This window comes from Rhinolophus sinicus, chromosome 13 (assembly GCF_057876585.1).
Source record: "Rhinolophus sinicus isolate RSI-liver-muscle chromosome 13, RSI-T2T, whole genome shotgun sequence".
Classification (NCBI taxonomy): Eukaryota; Metazoa; Chordata; class Mammalia; order Chiroptera; family Rhinolophidae; genus Rhinolophus; species Rhinolophus sinicus.
In genome coordinates this window covers 58,857,644-58,877,342 of record NC_142513.1, presented here as the reverse complement: position 1 = coordinate 58,877,342, position 19,699 = coordinate 58,857,644, and the positions used below count along the sequence as shown (strand labels likewise).

General features: G+C 56.0%; 1 protein-coding gene across 1 annotated transcript in view; it reads right to left on the bottom strand.

Annotated features, from left to right (window-relative positions):
* LOC148756092 (uncharacterized) overlaps window positions 1–19,699 on the bottom strand; it is a 43,289-nt gene that overhangs the window by 20,820 nt on the left and 2,770 nt on the right. The window contains exons 3-5 of the mRNA XM_088789448.1: window positions 16,808–16,875; window positions 14,885–15,061; window positions 14,062–14,372 (exon numbers count right to left, since the gene is read on the bottom strand). Of these exons, the coding sequence (XP_088645574.1) occupies window positions 14,062–14,372; window positions 14,885–15,061; window positions 16,808–16,875 (556 nt within the window). The remainder of the gene's footprint in view (window positions 1–14,061; window positions 14,373–14,884; window positions 15,062–16,807; window positions 16,876–19,699) is intronic.

Sequence of the window (19,699 nt, the reverse complement as noted above, 5' to 3'; positions counted from 1 at the left end):
CATCCATGTGTACCCAGTCCCAGCCTGGAGAAAGAGCTGTCATTTACTCAGCACCCATGTGTGCCAGGCACTTTATTTGTGCATTTCAGTTAAGTCTCATGTGACCCCTGGCGGTGCAGGTACTACCGTCCCCCTTTCATAGAGAAACAGAAGCCCAGAGAGGTGATGGGACTTGTTAAGGATATACTGAGGTGTAACGGCCAAAGCATGCCAAAAAACACCCTCCCCCCAGTCACTGCCCTTCTGGAACTTGCATTTCTGGTATATTAACCCAGTCCAGCGCAGTACTAGGTCTTCCACTAGCGCCTTAACTCAGGAATTGTCACCCCTAAGGGCAGAAAAGGCTACAGAGGCGAGCGGGTCCTCCTCTTCTACCCAAAACCAGTGATGGGGCATTTCTGTGGCCCTTGGACACGTCAGAGGCACTTCCACCCCTCTTTAGCCTGGGTCCAGAACCTTGGGGAAAACTGGCAAAGCCTCACGCTGGCCAAAAAGCCAGTCCTGATTTTTAAAATCCCAGTCTACACAGGCAAAGAAGTGGGTGACCTGTATTAAGATCAGGATAATTCAGGCAGGAGAAAATGAGATGACAGGGCAGGGAGGGCACGATATTTTTACACACAACCCCAATGGAGACCTGAGGGGACACAGGAGTTAAAAAGAGGAGCATTGCGAGGAGATGCCCCCTCTCTGGTTCCCTGCAAGAGATTTCACCCCAACTGATAATCAGGAAGGAAGCACGAACTCCCCCAACCTCCAAACCGAGAGGCGCTTTTTCTTTAAATGATGTTACTATGACATTAGTGGTTTTTTTTTAATGAAACCTTTATGAGAGACAACCTCCATAAAACAACAACAACCAGAAAAACGATGTCCACTGGGCCTAAGGTGAAAGAAATGAAAACCAAAGTGAATTTTAAAAGTTTGGGTTTTTTCCGAAGAGCGCCCAGGCAACACCCCATACCCCAGGCAAAGATGGCAGCTGAGGGTTGAGATGGGGTGGATACAACAGATCGAGAGGCACCAGGACTGGGGGTAATGGAGGGGATAGAGTCTGAAGCCACACTTTCCAGAGGGCAGAGAGAGAGAGAGGTCCTTTTCAAAATAACCCCAAGTTGATGGTCCAGCCTAGTCAGGAGGATGGCCGAGGCACCCAAACCCCCTTTCCGCCTTGCAGTCCATCTCCACCTTAAAAAGACAGAGAAGGCTCAAGAAATGCCACTCTGGATATTCCTGCAACACACAAAGAAACGGGGTTTGGCCAGAGACAGAGAAGAGCAGCTCCACTCATAGCACCCCCCAGTTCATGGGGGGAACAATAACTAGGTTGCAAGCTAATGGGGGAGGGGGCGCGGGGGAGGCTGACCAGTGAGGGGCTGGTGTGCCTGGGCAGATGGAAGCTGAAAGGAACTTCTAATTAGCACAAAGCTGGCACCTTCCATGAATAGCTCTCCACCAGCTCCTGGTTGCTGCTGAAGGGGGGCAAGTTGGAATGTATGTGTGAGGCTCACCTGTCCCCCACTCATTAACAGACCTGGGGTGAGAAAAGGGCTGTCCTGGCAGAAGACCAGACAAACCAGCCCCTTGTCCCCAATCTAATTACAGGTCTGACTTCGGGGTCCATCCCAGGGAAAGTGTTTAACACAAGTCCAGTATGACCATAAACACAAAATCTCCTGGACACTTGCTCAGCCAGGTCTCTGAGGACAGTGTTCCCTTTAAAAAAAAAAAAGTCCTGGTGTACATTCCACATATACGAAACGCCACATAGGTCAAACTCATCCACGGTAAGAAACATCAGAAGGGCGGTGGGCAAAGATTGACAGAGGCAGGAGGGAAGTTTCTGAAGTGAGGAATGCTGTTTCTCTTGAGTGCTGGTTACATTGGTGTAAATGCATTTGTAACAACCCATAGAACTCTACATCCATGATGTTTCCAGATGTTATATTTCTGATGAGATATATAAGATATGCAGGTGTGTATGTATGTGCTGTCTCTCAGACACATATACATACAAAGGTCTCGCCCGGCCCCTGGCTGATTTCCCCATGGCCTATGATCTCCTTGATGTGAAGGTTCACACCCTTTTCAAGGGTCACAGTGGAGAAAGGGGCCAGAGCAGATGGGGAAACGGGGCTGTGCACATCTCACAAATACGCGGCCTTGGCTGGCCCGGTAGGGAGGAGGAATGTCTGAATTGAATCAATTAGCTGCAGAAAACTTCAGAAAAGAAGTAAGACCCTTCATAAAAACAAAGCCCACTCCTTAATCCCCAAAGGCGACCTGCTCCCGCATTCCCATGTCCATTCCTCAGTAAACAAAGAAACCCCTCCTTCCACATCCACACCTCAATATTCATCATGAGCTGACGTTGGAGACTGCATTCCAGCCTCCCAGAGTGCCCTAATGACTGGAAACCCAAGGGCAGTGACAGGGGTTTTCCTCTGTCTCCCTGCTTTCTCTCAACACCGCTCCCCTTCCCAGAGCAGCCTGTTCTTTCCTCGCCTCTCTCCCTCTCTCTTTCTTCTTTTCTTCACTTAGTGAGTAAGCAAACCCAAGGCAAGCAAATCAAGGCAAAGATACCACTAACTCTACTTTGTTCATTTATTTTGACAAGTGCAGTTTAATTTTAATTATTGATGATAATACTTCATAGTAGATGAGCAAACGTGCTGGGGTATATTTGGTAATATTAATGAAGTCTGCCTAATAGGAACCTTCACTCCAGCACCCCGCCTGGAGAGCTGCCTGCTGGAGAAGTGGGCTGAGACCACTGGTCTGTGATAGGGTTTGCAATTTTTTTTGTGGGGGCGGGGGAGGAGAACTTACCTGGGGTTTGAGGAGTAGCAAAGGGAAAATTAACCCGATTCTAGAGAAGAGGCAAATATGCAAGCCCATAATGGTGTGTCGGTCGACGTGGACTGTGTGTATTTAAACACCAAGAGAGCGCACTTTGTGATAAGGAGGCCCAGACGCGCACACATGCCACATGCATATTTACACATGAATCTCAAATGTGCAAATCAGCAGAGGCCCAAAGAAATTAGGCCCCGGGCAATTAAAACTTGAAATGAAAATGGAAAATGTGATACATGGAGTTCTAGATCTCTTCAAAGTACCTTTCTCCTACTTATCATATGCCTCAAGTGGGCAAACAGGGTGAAAATTTGGAAGATAACAGAAAGCGTAGGGGGTTTCTTTAGCCGGTCATTACGTAGTGTGCTCCTTTCGACACACAATGAACCATGAAAAACAGGTCTCATATCCATGCAACATCATTTTAAATGGGACTTTTTGTTTTTATAGCTCCCACCCAACCCTGTTGCCATCCTTAACTGACAGTCATGTAAGTAGAGGAACCAGTATATAGACCATACACTATACACGAGAATGGGTATATTATAAATACAAATGTGCACTCCTTTGGTTCAAACACATAAGTATCTGTACACCTGAAGATACATGCGCCAAAGCATTTACATCAATATTATCTACACTAATGACAGAGTTAAGTCATAATACAAATTAGTGCTTAATTTTTTAATATAAAGAAATAGTTGACGCTTTTCTTTTTTAATTACCACAAGGCCCTCTGTTTCTCATCTCGACATTGTTTGCCCATGCCCAGGGTGGCTTGGGGACATTTCAAGAGACAGAAGTGGGTTATCTTGAGACCAGCCGCACAGCCCGCATCAGGATGGAGCCCAGGATTTTCCCAGAGTCTAAAAGCCCAGGTTTGGTCCAGCTCTGGGGTCAAGAACGATTAATTTAGCAATTGCTGGTTTCTCTGCCTGGATGATTGCCGTGGGGAAAAGCAAGGCCTCTCCACAACTCAGATGCGCCGGAGGCTCAGAGGAGGAGGCCCTTTTCTTCGCATAGCCAATGTGTGTGCGAGAGGGTGAGCAGAACCTGCCTACCCCCGCTGAAGTGCCGTATACCAACTCCCACCCTCCAAGCAGAGGAATGTCTTGGCTGCTGGAGCAGGATCATTGGCTGGAAGAACCTGGCTCCCAGATTTCTCACCTCGCCCCAATATCCTGGAACCCTTCTCCTTAAAGCCATGGCGTGCCTCTGGTGTGGGAAAGGCAGTTTGTAGCTTTTCACAAATCCAGTATCCCCTTGAACCAAAACCAATTAGCCTGGCCCAAGGTCCTGTCATTGAGGCTCTGGCCCCCTTTTCAAACCCCTGTGGCTCAATTGCGGTGAGGGGCGGGCCAGTGAATGCCCGAACCACTTAAAGCGGCGCTTAAGCCGGACCGGCCTGGAAGCAAGGTCTATAGGAGCTGCAGTGGCCCATTCTCAGGGCCACTGACCAAGGTTTTGTTCCAGCCACAGCCCCCACCCTGCCTCTATTTTTAAAAATCCTCTCCACCTCAATTCCCAGCGGTCTGGAGTAGAAATGAAAAGCTGGCTCTAGGAAGCCATGAGACACCCAAACTTGGCTTCCCCAGACAGAAAGGACACCCCCAAGTTCTGCCCTCAATAGTGCTGCCCTCCCTGCTAAGGGAGAAGTAGCTCGGACATCGATAGAGCTGCGCCCTCGCGCTTTCCACGCTCAGCCTGCCCACCAGGTCATCCTGGGGAAGGGAACAGTAAGACTCAGAGGGTAAATGACTTGCCCCAAATCACAGCACTTACAGCAAGGCCATTTGGGGGAACCTCTGAGAGACCCCGAACACCGTCTCTTAGGAAGAGAAAGAGAGAAGAGGGTGAGAGAGAGACCAAGATGGACCTTTGGGCCAAGAGGAGAAAGACGGAGGGGAGCCTGACCTCGGGGAGTGGAACAGCTGAAAGCACCTGCAGGAGAAACCCGGGTCTGTACAAGGCCCTGGGGGCACCACCCATTCTCCCTTGCCTGACCCAAGCTGAACGGACCCCAGGCAGAATGGGGTTGGGCGTAGGGATGAGGTGCCACACGTTCCTCCAACCCCCACCCGTGCTCACCTCCCCTTCACACCCGTCTAGGCGGAGTGAAGACTAGCCCTATGTGATGGGCCGCACTGCCAATTCGTCCTAGCAGTCGCCATGGTGACGCGCATCCCACCCTAGACCAGCGCTGATTGGTCACTCTATCCAGGCTGACGGAGGGGGGCAAAAGTCAGGGCGGGATGGGGACAGCGACACTCCGACACACAAGCGTGCGAGATACCGAGGGGGGGAACGAGGGCTATTAAAATGGCGCCGCGGCCTGCAGCTGTGGGTGCGTATACCCGGGTTGGAGAAATCTGGGCGGTTTTCTGTACCGCGCGGGTGTCGCCCGGGCTTTGGAAAGCGCATCCATCCCGCTGGGGCTGTCCAGGGGCTCAGGGCTCACCCCTCCCTGCCTGTCCCGGACCGCCCCGCGACACTTTCGGGCCTGGCAAGCGCAGCACAGCGGATTATCGAGCCCGCAGCCCCGAGGGCGCGGGGCAGGCGCGATTGGGGTGTGAGCGCAGGGCTGGGAGGCAGCCGCGCCTCTAATCCCAGGCGCTGCGTGTGGGAGCGGCCGGATCAGGGAATTAGCGCTGTAACTTCGGATTAGTAACGCTCGCTAAATGAGAGCCTAATTCCGACCCTTCATGCTTTTCAGCGTCGCCGCTGGCCCTGGGAGGCCTCCCGGCCTCGCTCCCTCCGCGCTCTCGTCCCATTTCCCGGAGGTCAGGCCGCGGCCGCGGACTGCTCCCTCAGCAGCCTGGATCAGGTCTGACCGCGCTGCAGTCTGATTTTGAGCGGCGTCCGTGGGGCCAGTTTTTCATTCCCTGGGGCAGAGGCCTACCTGGTCCAACAGTCGTTCAGGGCTGGGAGTTCATGGACCAGTGAGAAGGAAGCCTTTGCCGCCTCTCTCATCACGGGGGATGCGCTGATCCCTCCCCGCCAGTGGCTTGCGGGGCAACCTTTGGCGAACCACTGGGCCTTACTGAGCTCGCTATTTCTAGATGTCGAATGAAAGGAGTTGGCTGAAGAGCACCTTCGAGATCTCAACCAATTCTGACTTCCAAACTGCAGCTTCAATTGTGCCCTCGGGCTCCCAAAAGCCGTTTTGGGTTGGGGGTTGGGGAGTAGTGTAAACTTGCCGCAAAAGTGAAGCCCAAACATGGAGGAGTGAGTGGTAGAGGAGGTCGGGGGAAGGCCTGCCTGGAGCACGGGAAGCAGGGCTGAGAAGGCCTAAGGCGCAGCCCGCTCCTCCACCAGGCAAGCCGGAGGAGGGTGATGGGGGCATCCATTTGAGTCTGTGCCTCATGCTTCAAGTGTCCAGAGGGTATTTGAACCTGTTTCTTTAAAGGGCAGGCATTTATATCCCAAGGCCAATATCCGGCAGGTTGGCCTCTCTCCCAGGGCCGTTTCTGGTGGGTGTGGGTTGGGGTCCAGGAGATTAGGATTCTAGCACTGTCTTCTGAAGCCCTGCCACCGCTATCCTTTCCAAGACAGGAGGTTTCCATCAACGGATTTTCGTAGAAAGCGGAAAGAAAACCACCTTCTCCCAGGTTCAGACTCCTCCTCCCCCGGACCCAGATTTCAGGACTACGGAGGAGGTTTGGGATTCTGGTGTTTTTTAAAAAAAACACAACCCACAAAACCCATTTGAAATGTGCAGACACAGCTGTAAGGCTGCAAAAACTAGGGCTACTAGTAGGACTACTTCTTGTAAAATAGCAAAGGGATAGGGAGGGTGGGAAGGGAAGATGGCAGCCCAAGGCCCAGGGCCAGCTGGCTAGGAAGGGAGGCAGGAGCACAGGGAGAGGGGGTGGGAAGAGCTGCTCCGGTTTCCTCCGAAATGAGGTCACGATCTGCACACAGGCTCCCAGGTGCGCCAGGAAGGGAGGGGCCATCCAAGGGGTGCTGTCCAAGGCCTGCCCGGTGGGTCCTGAAACACGCTAGTGCTAGTCACTCTTTGACAGCCTCTTGCCAGGAAAAGGGAAGCCTGGCCTTTAAAAATGGGGGTACACCACACATGGGGATCCATGAAAACCTACCTGGTGATTTTCTTTGGGGAGAACTGGGGACAGAGAGCGGCAATTGACTTTCCCTGCCTGGTCTTTTGTTTTCTTCTCATTTAAATTTTCTTTTCAATAACTACCACATCCACATGGTTCAAAATTCTAAAGGTGATACAGTGAAAAGTGTCCCTCCACCATTCAGCTCAGCCTGGCAGTTCCTATGCCCAGGGACAACAGATTTCCCTTTTGTACTGTTTGGATTTTAGCTTTTTACACATATAACCTATTTTCAAAATAATTTTGTTAAGCAAAGGCCAAAACAAGGTTTAAAGGAATGAAAATGGAAAAAGACTATTATTACAAGGGACAGGGCAGGTCCTGGGTAGAGACTGGTAATTATGGACCTTATCACTAACTGGGCCCAGCTCTGCGCCTCTGAGCTGTGTGACCCTGGGAGTCACTTCAGGCCTCCCGATCTGTTTCTTCCTGTATAAAAGGGAAAGGGGATGAAAGGGATAGGGAATTGTGTCTGGTTGTTGGCTCAAGTCCCTTCCAGCCTGCCTGTCATAGCACTCACACACCCACATACCTAGAAAGCCCCCCACAATCATCAGGGGCTCTGAACCCACATTGGATCCTTTCTTCCCTGAGGCATGGCAGGATCCAGGGCTGGGTCTACAGCCACTCTTGCCTGGGAGCCCACACGGTTTCCTAAGCTTACTGGAGCCCTGAGCTTCAGTACAAGTGGAGGTGTTAGGGAGGAGAATGACCTGGAGGCAGATAAAGACCTCAAGAGGGACCCCTGCGCTCTGTGCTGTGTGGGGCCCAGATGCCCATGTAGGATGCTCCCCACTCCCCAAGCCCAGCTAAGAGGGGCTGGGAGCCTGAGTAGCCTGGTGTGCTGCATTGGGTTGCCATGGAAACGGAATGCAGATTTCCCCCAATTGCTTTTTTATTTGCTAGACATTGTAATACATCTTATGTTGGGACTTGGGGGGGGGGAGGAGGAGGGGCTGCCGGGAGCTTGCCTGCACCATAACCACTCGGGGAACTTGGGGAGGCGCGGGCGGGAGTGGCGGTCCAGGGCTGGCGCAGAGGTGGCTCGGGGTTGGGCTCGGTCCCTCCCGCCCACTCGCCGGCGCTTGGTTTGTATGCAGGGCAGGGCCGGCCCGTCGGGGAGGGAGGCCCCCACCGCGGCCCCTAGCCATTGAGCTCACTCCTCGCCAGTTCTGCTTTGCTTCACGCTGCACACAGACCCCCCAACTGCACACAAAGGCAGCTGCCAGAGCCCGTGAAAAGTGATCAAATTATCAAGAACTTGACCTCACTGAGGGGCGAAGCTCCGGCAACCCCCAAGCCGTATGCTAATGGCGCTCAGGGCTGACTCGTCGAATAATTCGATAAAGGCCGCATTGTTAGCGGCGGGGCAGCCCCCTGCCCACCCTTCACTCCCCCTCACCCCCACCCCCTACCGGCCGCTGTCTCTCTCCCAACGCATTTGCATCCCAAAATCCCCGTCCGAGGCTCCGGGAGAGGATTGTTCCAGCCTGATTTATGGGGTGAAGGCTAAGGCTGGCGCCTTCCCCGCCAGCGACCCCTCTGCAACCCCACCCCCCTCCGTTCTCCCGGCCCCGCTCCACTTTGGGGTTCCTGTTTCGACGATGGGGGATGTGGTGGAGGTGGGGAAAGAGGAGGAGTAGGGGAACAGCTGGCAAGTTCCTCCAGGGGACAGAAAGTGTCCCGGAGAGAGCCGAGGTCAGGTACCTGGTTCGGGCGCGGCCGCTCCGCCGGGCTAGAGTCCGCTGGGCCGGCACTGAACTCCTCTGGGCTCCTCTGGCTCGTGCGGGCCGGGGCGGCAGGCGGGGCGGGCGCTCGCACTCAGAAGTTGTGAGAGTCATTTCTACTTTCGGTTATCTAGCTTTATGACGGCTCTGTGGCACTCATACAGCTAGATAACCAAAGAGAGAAACGGGCCTCCCTTCGCCACCGCCGCTGCCGCGCGGTGGGCCCCACGTGCCACTGCCCGCCGGGCGCGGACCGGAGCGGGCGCCGCTCCCGGAGCCCCGGGCGCACGTGGAAAGCCAGAGGGGACCGACAGACACACAGACACACTGACTCCCACTACCAAGGCCGGCAGCCCCCGCCCAGTTCCCTCCTTCCCTCCCTCCAACGCCCTCAGCCCGTTCCACCCGGCTCCCCGTTCTGTGCGCCTGGGCACCGACGCCGGCTGCCCGCCCTGACGGCATCCCCCGGCTACTAAGGGCGCCCGCGCTAAGCGCTCCGGCAGCCCCGGGCGCCCCGGCCGCCCCCAGCGCACTGGCCCGCCAGCCCTCCTCTCGCAGGCTAATCGCCCCGCGGGGAAGTGACGTCAGTCCAGGGATCAACCAATCACAAGCTCCCATTCAAATCCCAGCCCCCTTCCCGCGCTCCGCACCACCCAGCCTTACAATGGCCTCGGCGTTCACGGCTTCCCCTCCCGGAGGGCAGGGCAATGCCCCTCTGCCCTCAAAAGCGTAGGGGCCGTGCGCCTGCGTGCGCACCGTCTGGCCTTTCCTCGAAACTCCTCTGCCTTCCCCCAAGCCCTAGGAAGCCCGGCTGTCACCGCGGACCATCAGAGTTAGGGAGCTCCGGTGACGAGGTTTGGGGATGCGTGTGGTGGGGCGTGGTGAAGGTCTCTCCGGGGCGACCGAGTGCGCATTTGGGCGTCCGAGAGCCGTTTCATCTTTAACTTCCCTTTTCCTCTCTCATGCCCAGCACCTTGCAGTAGACCCAGCCCATGCGCGGAGACTTGGAGTAGAGGGAGGAATTAAGTGTCCTGGTGTGCGCGGGTCAGCGTCCTACCTATACTCCCTGGCGCGCAGAGGTTCCTAGCCTTGCTATACTCGGGTTGAGCCCTGGCTTAGAGAAAGGGTCCTTCCTTTCTCTAAGATCATCTAGGAACCTACAACCGATTGTGCCTGGCCCCTTGGAGATGTCCTAGGCCCGAACTAGGCTACTGGTAAAATTCATGTTCCACTGAAAAATGAAAGCACAGACCTGTGCCTCAGCCTCCTTCTAGGGCTCTCAGCACACACCCGATCCTCTCACCACAAGTGGCTCAACAAGGGAAAGGGGCTGCCACGCTGGATCCCCTCAGAATCACTGTAACTGAGCCTGACAGCAGACCTGGAGGCCTCATTGCGACCTTCCAGAGGTGAGTGGCCCATGAGCTCTTCTTGTTCACCCCAGCCATCATCCCCTTCGTCTTTGATGCTGTGGCTACCCTCCAGCCTTGGGCGCTGAGACTCACCTTTCCCCGCCAGCCATCTCTGGGAGGCAAAGGATTACAAAGGAAAAATGTGAGATCTTTGCTCCCAAATGCCTCCTGAAAAAAATTTCAGTCCAAGAGCTGGGAGAGATTCATTCCACAACACAACAGGCAGGTGGATTCCCAGCTTTCAGCGGCCAATACATGGGCTTTCTTTCTGCACCCGGATTCCTGCTGCTGCGGTCTGCGCAGAGCACCAAGAGGTTGGGCAGAGACACCCATGTGGGTCCATTTTAGTGGGGCCTGGGGCGCTGAGCCGCTCTCTGCCAGGCAAGCACCCACAGGATGGGTTCCAAAGAGGGAAACAGGATGTTTTGGAAAGGATTTCACAATTTTTCTAAGTATCTCTTTCTCCCCTAAAGATGACACATCACCATTTTGTCAAGTTTCCGATTTTCTTAAGTGCCTGTTGCCCCACTAGCTTTATCGTATTTTCATCTTGACCCTAAATGCAAGGCGGCCTGTGTCCTACTCCCATCCCAGCAAGCTTGTGCCAGACCAGGCCTGGCATTTACATGTCTCCCTCCAAATCCCATTTTGCATACATATCCCTTTTTCCAGAAGGTGAACAAGAGCCAGACAGAACAGCAACAGTAAAGAAACAGGGAGAGGCTGGTAACAGCCCTGGAGAAGGAACCACCTGAATTTGGGCCCGAGATAGTTAATTCCAAAGGATTGCCATAATTGGGAGGCGCCCCTGGCTTCCCTTCCTCCTGCAGCTCCCAGGAACTGCACTGTCTCCCCTTCTTGGTGTATGTGGGGGCGGCCTCCACATCCCTAGTCCTACTGGGCCACCCTGGATGGGAAGGGTGGGGCTGCGGAGGCGGGAAGAGGCGGAGAAGCACGGTTCACCTGCGAGAGATGGAGGGAAGAGTGGGAGCGAGGGGGAAGAGAGAGCAGGAAGGAGCCCCTCGGAGGGTGATTTGAGCAGGACGCTGCACAAAATGGCTCCTCAGCAAGGCTCACGGTAACACAGCGGCGCCGGAGGCCCCACTGGCAAGCTGAGGGCAGGTGGCAGGCTCTGAGAGAAAGAATTCAAAGCCTGATTTGGATTCAGTGCAGATGGGGGTGGCCACTGCCATCAGGGCCACATCTTTGCTACCCTTTTTGGGAAACTGAGTCCCTTGTTGGGGAGCAGGTGAGGCTCCCACGCCCTGCTTGAGTGGGATTGTGCTGGAATCAGCGACCCCTCTACCTGCGCCTGCATCACCCGGCAGGAAGGAGGCCATGGTGAGAGCTGGCTTTGAGGGTGTAGTCTGTGGGAAGGAGGCTGCCCTTCTGGGTCAGGACTGGCTGCAGTCTCTGGAGGCTAGTGGCTCGGCTCCACACACAGCTTTAGACAGGGGCCCAGGAAGTGGTTCCGATTGAGGCCGGGCAGAGGTGTATGTGTCTGCTGGGCATGTCCAGCTGAGGGTGGTGGGCTGCTGGGCAGGCCAATTCCAGCCCTGCCCCCCCATCACCCTCTCATCTGCATGTTGGACTGCATCTGGGTCCTATGTCTTCATCTCATGCAAGCCCCTGGCCTTGGCCTACAGGCCCCAGCGGAGGCCCTAAGATCACGGGGAAAGCAGGTACTGGGTCTGGCTGAGTGCTGCGCTCGGAGACCGAAGCGCCAATGGTGGCGCCCAGGCCCTGGCCATGGTGCTGAGGGCTGCCCTCCAGGCCTCTCTACCGCTGCTTCATTTGCCCCGGACTTCCTCGGCTTCTTTCCCAGTCTCCCAAACCTGAGCTCCAGGGGCACCAGCAGCTACCAGTGAAAAAGAACAGGAGCCCAAGAGAGCGCCCCAGAGGCAGGTGTCTCCTCAAGAGGAACCCCCCCACCACTCCATTTTTCATAGTCAAAGAAAACCTCCCCCCAAGGACATACAGTCTCTTGGACCCCCATCCCTGTTTCTACAGAAATGCCTAGGCTTGCTGTAGCCACACATGGGCCCTGTGTCCCTTCAGATTCACACAACCTGAACCCCCCCCCACACACATACTTGGCCTAAACACACATTTTGTAGCCGACCTAAGGCAGGTGGCAGGTACCTTGCCCGTGCACACAGGTGTACACAAGGGCTCTTGTACCCATTGGCAACCTCAGCTGCCAGGGCTCCAAGCTGGCTTGGGCCCAAGTTCCTATTTCCTGTTGGTGGTTATACAATTCAGTGCAAGGGTTGTGACAGCTGGATCTGTGCCCCCCCACCCATTTCAGGACACACTGAGTTCAGGGGTTAAATTGAAGGAGAGTGGGCAGTTCTGACTTAGCCAACAGCGCCGTGCAAGCACCCAGTATCCTGAGACAAGACTTGCCCTGATCCAGAGCCTTGGAGCCTGGGACCGACCGAGGCCTCCCCAAGCTCCAGTCCAGACCTAACATTCAGCCTGGACTGCCACTCCTTTCCTGAGCCTCTCTGGGCCTTAACTGAGACAGATCTCCAGTCCTAACCTAGGCCAAGTCCAGGGTGCCCTTTCCCCACTGTTCTCTCCCTTCCTTGTTCCTTCCTCAGGCCCAAGCTTTTATTAAGCTGATCTTCCTATTGTCTGGAGTCTTCAAATCCAGCACTGGACTAGCTCAGATGGACCCAGCTTCCTGCACCCAGGGTCCCCAGGACCTCCATACCCACCTCCATGTACATGTGGGCTGTAATGCCCTCTCTGGATCCCACATCTGGCCTCCCTTTCCTCAGAAGCTGAGGCTTAGCATTCAGGTTGTGGGTTCTGGGGAGGAACCAGGCTGGGCAGAGCAGCACCCCTCCCCTGGGGTCTCCAGCAGCTGGTGTTACTAATGAAGTCTCCTTCAGAGGAAACTTGCGTGAACCCCCCCTCAGTGTACACCCAGCCTAACCTCTGTGCCTTTATTGAAAACAAGACCCTCAAACTCCATCCTCTCCCTCTCGGTAGCTGAAGAATCCACCTCCTCCAGGATATGGGGGGGGGTAAAAGTGGGCCCCCTTTCATCCCCAGCACCTCAATTGACCCCCAGTCACAAAGGCTGTATTTCTGGATGCATGCATTGTTCCCTTGATCTGACCTCAGAGTCTCTCCAAGCTTCTGCCACCTCCCTCCTTAGCTTAGCTGGAGGGCAGCTTCAATCCCGTCCCCAGCCATCTCTCAGAGAAGCCCCTCACCACAGCCTCAGCCTCCACTGCTGCCCTTATTCTTCCCAGGCTCTGTGGAGCCTGCACCGGAGGAGGTTGCAGAGACACCCTCAAACAGATCCAAGAGGCCTATTCTGGGGCACAGAGCAGGGAGCAAAACAGAAAAGATTTCCCAGCAACTTCCCATTACAGAGGCGGAAAAGCGTGCCATAAATCTTGTCTAGAGTGGGTTCGTGTGTTGCATTATTTCTTAAAATATTTTTCCAGGAAGCCACTTTCTGCGATTTTTTTGTGTGGGGGAAGGGACGAGAAGGAAGAGGGGCGCTAGGGGCAGAGGCAAGGAAGGGGGCAGTCGGAGAACTCGCAGAACCTCACTTCAGAAACAGTCTCTCCTTTCTGCTAAACCTGTCTGCAGTCCCACAACTTCATCGGGCTCCGCGCCCCTCCCCTTGCTACACATCCGAAGTCCTCGCCTCTGGGCGCTTTCCACTACCCCACGACCCTTGACCTTGGCCTTGACAATTTGTTGGGGAGATGGGTCGGGTCCCAGAAACTGAGCCCCGCCTTCCACCCACCTTCAGAGCGCACCCCTCACCCCGCCGGGCCGAGGGGAAGCCCGAGCAGGGATGCCCCAGCCCCCTCTCCCAGTCCAGACCAGCTCCCTAATGCTGCCCTAGCCGAGGCTACCGCGCTCGCACCCTAGCACCCGCTCCCCAGCCTCTCTGAGGCACAGCAGGCAGCAGCACTTACTGACCGGGAAGGGGGCCGGGGCCCCGCGAGGCAGCGGCGGGGGTGGGGCGGCGGCGGCGGCGGCGGGGACAGCAGCTCCGCTGCCCCCCATCTGGCGCGTTCCCGGGCTGACGCCCGGCTCTGGCGCTCCCCAGGCATCCCTGCCCAGGCGGACGCACAGCGATAGCCGCGGGAGGCGGGCACCGTGGCAGCGGTGCGGGGGCTCCTGGCAGTGCGTGGCTTCTCGGGTCTCTGAGCGGCTCCCAGCGCCGCCTCCTCGGGCGGGCACGGCCCGCAGTGACGTCAGCACGGCTCCCCCCTCCCCGCCCCCATCCCCTCACCCCGACCAGTGCGGAATGGAGGGGGCGGAGGCAAGCTGTGAGGGGCACCCAGCCCCGCGCCCCGCGCTTCCTGCCTCCTCCCGCTTGGCTCCCTGCTTTTCCCGGGGAGTCGCGGCGCCATTCAAGCCTTTCATTCCCCTGCGCCGCCAGGCTCGTCCAGAGCCACCAACAACCTGGGAGGTGGTGGCGAGCAGCGCAGCGGGTTGGAAGCCTCGCTGGTAGCTCTAAGCTCAGGGATCCGGGGCTTTGGGGAGAATGAATAGCTCACGGGACGGGTGTCTACTCTCTGAGGTGAAAGGAGGCATTTTCTCTTTCCCCTGCGCAAGTGTTGGTTAGGCTGAGGAGATCCACGCTGGATTGGCCGGTCTCGGCCCACATAAGAGCTCCGAAGGGATATTTTAGCTCTGGGAAACGTGCCCCGTGTGGAGCCTAGGGTGCCCTTCAGGCTGGGTCCTCCTTCTCCAAGGCCCATTGCCGCTCCCACCCCACCCGCCCTGGGCTGTGCACCCGCAAACTCCACACGCTGGGCCAACGGCACCCTGAGCCGCTGTCCAAATGCTGAACTTGGCCTCAGAGAGGCTGGCTCTGGACACCCCGCTCCCCGGCGCTCCGCGTTGCGCTCAGGGGCCGGTAGGGGGTCCTGGGACACAGTGCAGAGCGCCGGGAAACTTTGATGCCGGAAAGCTCCAGGGGAGGAGGCAAACGGTCAAGGGCAGGTGGGAGCGGAGAGGGCAGGCAGAGCACCGTGCCGTGTCGGTGGTCCCGCCACGCTGAACCACCGTCTGCCCCCTGTGCCCCGCCGCTTGCCCTGGGTCCCCTCCGCCAGTGTTTTTCCCGCCGCCACAGAAGGGGACCTCCCTCCGACTGAACTTGTCAGCGGGTCTCACTATCCATCAAGAGCCAGCCAGACAGGCCAAGTTCACGAGCAACGCTGTTAACTCCTTGCAAACCGAGCGCCTCCCACAGGATGGAACACCCTAGCCAGGTGCGCTCTCTTCGATTCCAGAGGCATCGCCTCTCAGAAGCAGTGGCCGCCACCGCACTTTTTTTCTTGCCTACTTGTTTCCCAAACAACTTGGGGAAAAAGGGCTAGAAGAGGAAAATAGGATTTGTCTCCCCCCCCACCCCCACCAACGCATTTCCTGATCATTTTTCCCTGTCATTTTATTTACACTTTTGGTCTCCATAATCTCTCTGGTTTCTCCCTTTCTAAATTAGTTTGACATCAGTGTAACTGACTGATTTTTTTAAATGTCTTGCCCTTCCCCCATTTTGGACTGTGCTCATTGTGAAAAAAATCAGAAAGTTCCGAAAAATAATGATTGGCCTTGATTTCTATACCTAGAGGACTGACTTTAAAAGAAAAACAGAATATTCTCAGTAGAAGAGTGTGGATTGCTGGTTGTGTGAAGTGGGGCGAGGGGGGGGGCACCCATTCTTTCTGAATTGGATGGGGAAAGTAAAACAAAAACAATTTCTGAGAAAGGGATCAGAGAGGGAGACTTGTCCAGAGAGATCCTGCTGGAGGAGCCCCAGAGAGACCCAGTGCAATAGAGGGTTACACAGGGGGAGAGGGAGAGGGAGAGGGAGAGGGAGAGGGAGAGGGAGAGGGAGAGGGAGAGGGAGAGGGAGAGGGAGAGGGCATTTAGAATCTCCGCTGGGGAACCAGGGCAGGGTCCAGGCGCTCCCTCCTCCTCTCCACCCACTGGCCCCATTCTAGCCTCCAAAGCCCAGGAGAAGCTTGTCCTACACTCCCTGGCAGCCCAATTCCTGAGCCTGGCCCAGAGTGGAAGCCTTGAGAGAGGGGAGAGAGGTCCCTGCAACAAGGCAAACGCTGGACCCTGCTGGGGAACCCCAGCCATCTCCGGGAGAACTTTCTCAGCTTCTCACTACGGTCAGGCAGACTTGGGCCACTCTCCCCCTCCCCCCATTTCCTATTGAATTCCTGGCGTCTGGTAGCTGGCGGCAACTAGGGCGACCTACCAACTTTTCCCCTGGGCATTCTCTCACCCCCTCCACCCCCTAGTGCTTTCTTTTCTTCTCCCTGCGCTCTTTTTGAAAGGAGGCACCCAGGCCCAGAACGTGTTCTGCAGTTTAACTACTTCCAAATTCTTTGTTCAGGTCACCCCGGGACTGCATTGTCCGCTATTGAGAGCTTGGACGTGAGGGCGGGTGCGCCTCTGCCGGGTGGGTCTGAATCCATTAGGCTGCCACTGGCCCCTGCAGCCCATTGAGGCGCCCGCCAAACCCGGGTACCAGTGGCCCCTTTCATCCTCAGCTGCCTTTTTTGGATGCCCAGGTGGAGTCACAGGACCCCGCAGGTCTGAGTGGAGCTTATCTGGGTCTCACCCTGTCTGGAGGGACTGGGCACGCGTGGGTGCAGGCCTAGTATGATTCTTGCCATCTCTGTCCCACTCTGCACACCCTCACCCAAGAGCCTGCTGACACCCTGTTGTTGGCCACTGGACTCTTGGACCCACTGGCAGCTTTTGAGGAGGCTGTAGCGAGACCAAAGAAATGGAGGTGGAAGAACAGCCATCATCACACCCCCTCCTCCTTCTCCAGGCTCCCAGCTGTGCTCCCACAGCCTGTGTTTTCCCCTTCCTCTTTTTCTACCAGGTCCAGACCCCCCAGCTTCCACTTGGCTCAAAGCTCTCTTGAGTGAAGGACATGCAAGGAGGCTGCCCAGTTTGGGGGATGCACAGCAGGGAGCGCAGTCCTATCCTGAGCCTAACCTGCCCCCATGTTGTCCTCAAAGGCCAGTCTCCCCAGCATGGTGACTTCCCCAGCTCACTGGGAAAAGGACAAACGGTGCCCTGGCCCCAGGTGTGGCTTCCAGACTCATAAGGTGCCAGGGTTGGTGCCAGGGTTGCCCCTCCTCCCACGGCCTCACCCTGTCCTGCCTCAGGACCCAAGGAGATGCAGAGTGGGGGGGGAACCCCCCAGGGAACTCAGCTTTTCAGTACCCTGGGGATTGGCTCCAACCTTGTGTGCCAGTGCCCTGCCCTGCAGAGCGCCCCAGAGAGTGTCCTTCAGGTCTAGTAGGGAGGCAAATGCTCTCTGGGCCCATGGAAGGCCTAGGAGAGACTGAGCGTAAAGCTTGAATCCACAAAAGAACATCGAGAGGGTGTGGAGAGGAAGAAACTTTCCTCTACCCTCAAGATTCTTCCAGCTGGTCTAATAATTCAATCTACATGAGACAGATTAACAAGAGAAAAATGACCAAAATTAATTGCATGTATTCACATAGGAACCCTACATGAGAGGTTCAGAGACAGAAAGGGAAACTGAGGTATAGGTGACATTCTGAGCTAAGGATGAGCTAAGGCATCTTGGAGCTTCAGCGGGGAGGAAGGCCATTCGCATGTTCAGTAACTAGAAATTTGCCCTGCTCTACAGACAGGTCACAAAGTTATTTCTGGTGGTGACTCCTATTATGGGCAAGGCCTCTAATTTACATTCTTTTAGGTAGTTAAGGGAGGGCAGAAGTTTCTCTTGAGCCCACGGGGTCTCGGTTGCCTTTTAGCTCAAGCTAATCTACATGCCACAGAAGCACATCTTGGGTGACTTTTTCTGAACCCCTACAGAGGCTAAGCACACTCAGAACGAATGTCCAGGAAAGGGTCAGCTGCTGTTGGGGTATCTTTTCAGGGCTCTGGAAAGTTCTCTTTGTGCTGCCCCATCCTGTCCCTCCTACTCTGGGATTATGGGGTCACTGAATCCAGGGCGAATATAAAGGCCAGGCCTAGAGGTCACTCGGACCTCTGGTCCAGTCCGTCCCTTCCAGTTAGAGAATCCGCCACGCCCGTCCTGGGAGCTGACTTCAGGGGAGAGCTGTGGATGAGTCTGTTCGCGGGGCTGGGGTCCTCGTTAGAGAAAGGCTGTGGATAAGGGCTCAGGGCACAGAAGAGCGCTGGATGGTAGGCCATGCAGGCCGGCGGGGGGGAGGGCGGGTGAGCGGCCTTCCCGGCCCTTGCCCCCAAGCCTCACGACTCGGACCCCCAGGCCAGGACCGCGGGGCAACAGGGCGCAGAGACTTCGCAGAACCCACGGCGGCCTAGACGAGTAGTGGAGGAAGCCAGACCGGCGTCTCCTGGCTTCTGTGCTGGAGCTCGCGCAATGCCACCCTTCCACCCCTTTCCCACCAGGTTCCAGACCTGAAGCTGGAGAGGTAGAAGCCCGCACCTCTCCCCCCAAAAAAAACCCACAAACACCTGGCTGGTCTGCCAAGGCTTCTGCAGGACACAGGAGCTCCTGTGGGTCTCCCACCCCCACGTGTTCCTCCTTCCATCCTCTCCGCCCGTCCCGAGTGCTACCGTGGACCGTCCTGACCTCGCGGATCCCCTGCCCCCGCGCGCCTCTCCCCGCGCTGTCCAACAGCGCCCTCTGGCGGTGATTTCTCGGAGGTGCAGGCGCACACAAGGCTTAGGCTGCCTCCGGCGGGGCGGGAATGACTCCGGACCTGATAATTTGCGGTCTGGATAGAGGGGACTGAGATGTAATGGCCTAACGAGAGCTAGGCTCTTCCTCCTCCGGGCTCCTCTCTGCCTCTCAACCTGTACGCAGAGCGCCCGCTCAAGTGTGGGGCCCTCCTACCGGTCAGTTAACGGGCACTCACAGTCGGGGGAACACCAGCGAGTGAGGCAGCCAGACTCCAGGCCTAAATCTTACCTTCTCTTCCACCCGACTGGGGCCTCTGCTACCTTTGGCTCCTTCGGGAAGGTCCCATGTAGACTGAGGTGGATGGGGCAGGCTCAGGACCTTCTCCAGGTTTCTTGCAGCCAGGCAAGTTGTGCTCCTCGTTCCCATGGCATTGCCAGTCGGTTCCCAGCTTCTCCCTCCTCGTGTCAGTAGCTTCCCTTTAAGCCAGGGTCTCTCTCATCCCTGGAGGACCTCAGAAAATGTAGCAGTCAAAGCCCCTTCTTATTAGGTTTAAGGATGAGTGAGAGATGGGCAAGAGGAAATGACAGGATGTGCAGACAAGGCCTGAGATTTGCAGAGTCGAAATTTCCCCCAGGCTCACACCTCCAGTGGCAGGAGCATATCTGCTGACCCAAGCATTAGTGTTCTGCTTTTGAGCTGATCATACGTCTTGATGGGTTGTTGACATTCATTCAACAAACATGTGCTGAGTTCCTACTATATATTGGGCACCTCTGGGGGCAAAAGTGAGAGAGGCTAAGTAACTTGCTGAAAGTCACACAACTAGGGATTGCTGGAGCCAGCATTGAGCCACAGATGTGTGCGACGCACCCCGTCTCCCCTCTCACCTGAATGATTTACAGGTTGCCTAACTGGGGCTCCACTTTAGAACTGAGCCCT